We start from the raw sequence: 7323 nt of genomic DNA on the forward strand, positions 1-7323 counted from the left end.
GTATGCTGCTGCTGTGGGAAATTTTTAATGATACATACTTTGATTTACAAAGACACACACACACACACACACACACACACGCACACACGTATATACATGTACCAAATAGATTTATGTGCAATAAAGATGACATGTCTCTGGTATCAGCTCGCTGCAGACATCACCCCATGATAAGAGATGATCATTTTACTTCACCCAGGGGCGGTTTGCACATGGGTGGTGTTCTCTGTCATTCCCTCCTTCTGCCACCACCCGCTCCTCACCCCCCAACTGAGTAAAACTATAAAATCAGATTCAGTTCAGTGAAGTCTCTCAAAAAGCATTTAAGCTGGTCTCCCTATTCTCCACAGCAAGCAGAGGAAATGCCGACTCCCCAGTGACTGCATGTGGAATATAAAGCAATGGAAAACTTGTTCAGGGCACAACCTTTGGGCAACGTATCAACAAGCGGCAATCAATTCAATTATTAGAAATTATGCATATATGTGTATGTTCTGTTTTTGACCAAATGGAAAATGTTGACGACGTATTCAGTACAATTCAGATAATAATAACATTGATTGGCTTTTGAGTTGAATAGCGTCTTCAATCTGTTGTGAATATTTCGTTTTCTTCTCGATTAAGCGCGCAGCAAAAGCACCAATCACCATGCCTCTCTCCTGCTTCACTAAATCGGCTCCTGACTGTACTCGCGTGCACACACGTTTAACCCCAAACACGCAAGAGCGCGCCACTAATGTCCGCGCGCGCACAGTCGCTCTGTAATAATGTTGACATCCCCGTCTCTCCTCCTCCATCCCGAGTCTTATGAAGTCACTGGCCAACAGCCGCTCAGTGGGACTGAAGCTCGGAGGGGGAGAGAGCTTCACACTGTTTAGGATCTCCGGAGCGACCGAGGCGCCTTGCGCAGTCCGCTTAGGGTGACCAGCCGCAGCAGCCTCCTCTCTCTGGAGACCGTATGGAAGTACCTGGCAGCCGGAAAACATGCACCTAATCTCCTATACGATCCAACATCCAGGTTTTTTCTCTATGAGGAGGTGAACCTTGCATCGGGAGGGATCATTTTTTCGGTCTGCCTGTTTGTCTCCCTTTTCCTCTCTGTCTTACAGTTCACCGCTAGGTTTTTTTTTATTTTTTATTTATTTATATATATATTTTTTTCTTTTTTTTTTTTTTTTTTTTTTTTTTTTTATATATATTTTTTTTTTTTTTTTTTTTTTTTTTTTTTTTTTAGTCTTCATAAACGAGGAGCTTTTGTTTCTCAGAGTCTACCTGCTTGTCCAGCACCCATGAATTCGGATAAAAATGCGTACCTCGGCAAAGACAAGGGCATCATGCGGAAGAGAGCTCTGCTCCTTCGGAAGGGTTGCAGCTTCGAGATAACCAGGTAGGACGACCGTGTTTCTGTCTGGGACGAGAGGGCGATCAGACTGCCTGGACTGTCCCTCACAAGCAGCTTTGTTGTATCTGAGAGTGGGATTTCCGATGTGAGCATAGGATGAGTTTCAATGGGTCTTTCTTTCTTTCTTTCTTTCTTTCTTTCTTTCTTTCTTTCTTTCTTTCTTTCTTTCTTTCTTTCTTTTTTGGCTTCTAGACGGGATGTGGCGAGATTGGCGGTGCACATTGAGGGGAAAGAAGCGGGGGATGTCCCAACACTATGTGGTCATAAATAGTGCAGTCTAATCTTGGCACTCCTGAGCTATAACTTGAGGTTAAATGTACCTTTGCTATCTGCTGGTTTTATTGTTGCTATAATAATTTTAGCGCTGCGTTAAGGTTCCTTATCGAGCCGTGGAGAGACGCTTTACGCACGGGTGCATTTCCTCTCCACCTGACTCTGCAATATTGCCGGAGCAGCTTAGTGACACGACTCGGTCCTTTGTGAATTAATGGCCAAATTTAGGAGCTGATTGGGCATGCAGCTCAGGGCCGGACAAAGGTGATACGAAGCCTTAAACACAATCTCTTTTGGGGCCGATTTCATAACTACATGCATGTGCGTCCTGCATTTAGCGCATCTTGTTTTGCACATATCGTTTCCCAAATGTTGCGATATGCTATGTTGGATTTAAATCACTTTAGCCCCTTCATATAAAAGGAAGTTGGTGCTTGTTGTAAATATTTTTATTCATAAATAAAAAAATATATATATATAAAAATAAATATTTTGTTCATACCTTGTCTTTTGCTTCTGCAATCAGCCCCAAGGTGTCCTCCCAGTCTGATCAGAATCTAACCAGATCCATTCTGATCAGATGCTTGGTGGATTGTTTTTTTTTTTTTTTTTTTGCATATTTATTTTTCTTGGGACTTTGGTTCCTGGTGGGGTTATCAGGTGATAATCTGTCCTGAAGGTAAGGGGTCAGGCTAAGCGGGGTTCATCAATTTGTGAATTGCAGACCGCAATCATAAGCAAACTTTGCCAGGTCTCAGGATATCAGGGAATCCTCCTGGAACCGACCAAGAGGAGGAGCTTAACCATAAACACCTGGTGGTGACGCTTCAACTTTCATGGCTCTGAAAAAGTTTTCGGTTTTAGTAATCGGCCCTCCGTTACTAAGAGAAACACGAGGGTTGGACACCTTGCAAGTCAGGTGGCAGATGAGCAGGTGGGCAAGGTTGTGCATTTCCAGTGGCGAAGTCTGACTCATGGCGAAATGGCTGTGCTGTGAAGCTATTTTGAGCTCAAAGGATTAGGATCCTCCTTTATGTAAAAAAAATGAAATAAAATGACACAGTTTTGTGCTGCTTGTTGCTACTTCTGCATCTAAGTTGAAGAGAAAAGAGCAAAGAAGTGAGAAAAACTTTTGATGCTGTAATTCAATAATTAACAGATTGTTGAGTGTAATCAGCAACTCAGGAAGTTGTGTTGCCTTAAGGTAAGAAATACAAAAATAGCCAGAATTTTTTTTTTGCCTAAGTTAAATTCAAAAATGAGAACTGCTTTTACTGACGGTGTTTGTTCCAGTCGCATAGTCTCATTATATCTTGGGCCAGCTCTGGCACATACCAGCAATCATTTACTCTCAAAAAATGAAAAATGGAAAAAATAAAATAAAATTGACATAAAAATGAGAATCAAGCTGACACCACTTGCTGCCCTCTGACAAAACTAAAGCAGATCAGAAGACATGGGAGGTCAGACACATGAAGACAAGGGAACATGATGACAAACAGACCATGTAATGCGCAGCTGTTGGACATTTTCTTTATGAAACGACGTGGTTTCAGAGATGTGTGACCTCCCGTCGGGATGATGCAGTCTGCAACCTGCTCCTGCTCTCTGTGTGCGGTCACAATGTTCCATCAAAGCCTGGTGGCTGGGAGTCCAGCTGGTAGCCCCGTGCATTACTGACGTTTCTGGTCTAATAGCTTCCATTACACAATATTTTACTGGGGCGTTTTCTTTCCTTTTTCATTTCAATCTGACACTGGACAAGTGAAATGAAATTATTCTCGGCATTCTTTCCTCCTGCTGTTTGGAACCCATTGTTGAGTTTTTAACGATTTTCTTGGAAATTTTGTAATACAACTCATTTTCAGTAGCAGATAAGCTTCTTGACTAATTAGGTGGTTCTTAGCAGTAAATGGACTCTGGTGTTTTCATTAGAGTGACCTCAAATGTAGCATTTACTCCAGTGCAAGACTGGAAAATCCTGAAAAGTGGCATGTTTGAGAGTGTCGTTTTATTCTTTTTTACCTCTAAATGTGACTCCCTGAGTAACTTTCTTGCAATGTCTTGTCTCAACTTGTTTTGGTCTCATCTCCTGGCATTAGAGCAAATCTATAGTAGGGCAGAAAGAAAAGATTGCTTTTCTCTTGGAGAGCTTTATCTCTAACCAAGTGTGTGTGTGTTGGTGAAACTGTTGTGGGTATCCCTGCTGCTGCCAGGTCTCACTTTGGAAATAGAAACTGCACTCTGGGTGTTCGGTGCATGCGGGGGCGAGACTTAGCCGAGATCAGCGCCAGGCGTTTTAACTTATGCATCCCATTCGATTCTCCTGATCGGACTTGTGCAGTGAAAGAGCTCATTCCATTTTTTGTTTTGGAGTCACTTTGAAACGCTTCCTGGGCCGCCCGTCTCTCAGGCACAGGCGGTTTAACAGACAATCAATCAAAGCTGGCTGCGAGGAGCGACTGAATGGGACGAGGGGGGGGTGAATAGATTCTCCGCTGCACCGAGAGGCTTGTGAAAGACTCTCAAGTAAATGGCTGCTGCTGAGGAGGACGGGCTGTGAGCAGCAGTGCATCACCATGCACGCAGAGGACCCTTCACAAGGAGCCTCGCAGAATGTTAGTAACACGCGCTTGCACACGCAAACCGGCAAAAGTGTTTCCAGATGCTTGCCTGTGGAATTATGTCAGGAGGAATCTGTATCTAGACACTGATCTGACCTCTTTTCCTCCTCCAGGCCACTCTTACAGTCCCAGAGTGAAAGACACCTTCAGGCAGCTTGGTTAATGAGTTACCTTATTAGGCTGTTAGTCTCTCAATTTCTGATTAGATGTTTGGTTCATAAAATAGAAAAAAGATGTCAGTTATGTATGTTTTTATTTTGTTTGTCCTCATATTTGTCTTAAGGAAGGAAATCCTTTACTCCTGGACAAATATTGAGCATTTTGCCCATGGAGTGACTGATGAATGATGCATCATTTTTTTCAAAACAGTATAAAGAAGAAAAAAAAAAAGAATTAATTTCCTTTTGGATCGAGTCATTTTGCGTATGAAATCCTCAAATTTCAACCTTCAGGGTTCAGACTTGACATTCTGTGCTAATCCCCTGGGATTGTCTCGTTCTGATACAAACACGTCACATCCAATTATTATTATTTTTCACAACTGGTGCTTTGGACACTGTTTCATCGTGACTAAGCCTTATCTAACACCGTCAGCACACTGCTAGCTGGCAGACATCCCTCCTGACAGCAGGTAGCTGCAGAGTTGCAGGTGGAAGCAAAAAAAAACTTGGATGGACCTCGGCTGGAAGTAATTACTGGGTCATTTTCCTCTTCGGTGCCAGACTTACTGGTTGAATGTTTGTTCATCTTATGGGGACGTTTCTGTGCGCAGATGTTCTTCTAATGTGCGTCTTGCTGTCTGACGAAAGATTCCAAACAAATCACAGAAATTCTACAGATCATTTTTGAAGTATTTTTTAAATACAAGTTTATATTATGTAAGTATAATACCTTGTACAAACACCATTGAATGCATCTGCAATCCTAACGTGTCATCGTCAAAACTTTTTCAGCCTCTAATAGCTTCTTTTCTTCATTGACCTCCATCTTCATTTTAACTACGATCAGCTTCTCCATATCTGCATCACCACAGCATGATGCCACCACCACCATGTTTTCACATTGTAACATAATGAGCTCCTACTAGGCCAGTGAACTGCATGTGCAGTCAAATTCAAGAAATTAGAACATTATTGAAAAGTAAATGCATTTCAGTAGCTCAGTTCAATAAATGAAACACATTATAAAGATTAATTACACACAGGCTGATGTTTTGAAGCCTTTGTTTTTGTTCATTATGATGATTTTCCACTTACACTTAATGAAAGCATGATATTTCAGGGTTTCCCTCAGAAAGCTTGCCAAGCCTGGTGCTCGGGGTGGTAGGGCTGTCATCTAGCCGCCCTCCATGTTTTTCTGTTAAAAAATGTTTAAAGTTGACAGGAAATTTAAAAAAATATCACTTGATAATTGTACATTGTTGGAAAGCTTTAAGATTAATGTCTAAAATGCCTATTAAGTCTTAAAAAAGGCAATAATTAAAAAAAAAAAAAAACTAAGATAAATTAACAATGCCAAGCTTGGTGGGAGCACAAGTAAAGCCTGGTGGCCCGCCAGGCTTATAATACACTGAGGGAAACCCTTCATTTAACATATGTCATGTTATTTTAATTCAGAAATCTGGTCTTATTAAAAAGTTGTTGCTGGTTTTAAAATGTACGTTTAGTCTGACTTACCAGGCCCTTTGAAATGTACGTTCTAATTTATTTAATATGACAATACATGCTGATCTCCAGAGTGTTTCAAGCTCTCCATCTAAGATGTAAGAAGCGTTGTTTGTGCTGTAAAATAATTATGTGTTGACAAGAAAGAAAACCAAAGGCCTGTAAACGTATGATTCAAAAACATCAGTGAGTCATTTGTTACCGAAGAACAAATCTGCTCCTTTCATAAATAAGCTAAGCTTTTTGAGGTGGTGGCAAAGACAAATGCACACAAAGTAAGTCCTCTGCTCTCTGATCTTAAGCTTGACAGAGGGAGAGGCTGGACATCCTCCAGGAACAGCAACTCCTAACCTAGTCGGAGTCTCTTTGAATTATTTTCTAAAGCAGTTGCAGCCTCTCTGTTTGTAGAGTCTTGCCTGTGATTGAACTCTTGGCTGATCTTGGATTTATGAGCTTAGACAACACGGTGATGCGTCAACGAGCAAAGTGGAGACTGACTCGACTCTGACTCTGAGCTGACGGAAGCGGCACGACTCTTAAGAGACGGCCACAGGTAATATTATGACTGCTCACGTATTACGCAGTCACTGATCACAGGGGGAAAGATGTCCTGTGCTAATGCCAGAAACCGAAAACCAGAACGCTTCCAAAGAACCGCGGCTGCAACATCAGCAGATTCAGATGTGGGGGGGAGGTGGGGTAGGGCTGGAACTAACGCCATTGTTTGCAATCTTTTGGGCTCTCATCAATCTTTTCTTCAAGTATTTGTGGTTCATTTAAGGGAAAGGCATGTGCTGGCAGAGAGCAGCTGAACTAGAGCGGGGGTGAGGAAAAGCAAATCCATCATTAAGCTAACAATGTGCAGTCAGAGCGCGTTGCTATGGACTCAGATCTGACAAATATAAGATAAGGAGTTCCGCCACAAAGTTGGCGGCAAGGATTCTGACAGACCGCATCCATGTTGCAGCTTGGAAACGTCTGCCTCTTATTAATAACCTGTACCTGTCTGCCGATATGCTAAATGTCGAACATATGCCTTCGATCACTCATGACCATTAACTCCACCTGCCACAGCAGAGCAGTCTCGATTCCTTCCCAAGCGTCTCTTTTTCGAGCTGATTCTGGTTTGTTTGCTTTGAAACGCTGTCAGAGCCTTCATTATTGTTCCCCGCTGCCAAACTCAGATGCTCTCTGATTACGGCTGCCAGGGATTTCGCTCTGGCTTGTACCGATTCCAGATGTAGATGAAGTGTGTGGCACTGCATTCATGTGCTTTGTTTGAACTCGAAACCGAAATGTGACCACATGCATGTTTAAAAAAAAAACAAATAAAAAAAACAAAAAAAACAAAGAAAGCTAG

General features: G+C 42.1%; 1 protein-coding gene across 12 annotated transcripts in view; it reads left to right on the forward strand.

Annotated features, from left to right (window-relative positions):
- The first annotated feature begins 740 nt into the window (after window positions 1-740).
- Window positions 741-7323, forward strand: part of garnl3 (GTPase activating Rap/RanGAP domain like 3) — an 86294-nt gene continuing 79711 nt past the window's right edge. For 4 of the 12 annotated variants that reach the window (XR_001661710.1, XM_016669919.1, XM_016669917.1 and 1 more), the window contains exons 1-2: window positions 741-1070; window positions 1235-1387. Coding sequence is in view for 11 of the 12 variants with exons in the window: in XM_016669919.1 (XP_016525405.1) it covers window positions 1290-1387 (98 nt within the window). In the remaining variant the exon portion in view is untranslated. The remainder of the gene's footprint in view (window positions 1071-1234; window positions 1388-7323) is intronic. The other 8 variants (XM_016669908.1, XM_016669915.1, XM_016669913.1 and 5 more) reach the window with 5 other exon arrangements.

This window comes from Poecilia formosa, unplaced genomic scaffold (assembly GCF_000485575.1).
Source record: "Poecilia formosa unplaced genomic scaffold, Poecilia_formosa-5.1.2 Scaffold28, whole genome shotgun sequence".
NCBI classification, from domain to species: Eukaryota; Metazoa; Chordata; class Actinopteri; order Cyprinodontiformes; family Poeciliidae; genus Poecilia; species Poecilia formosa.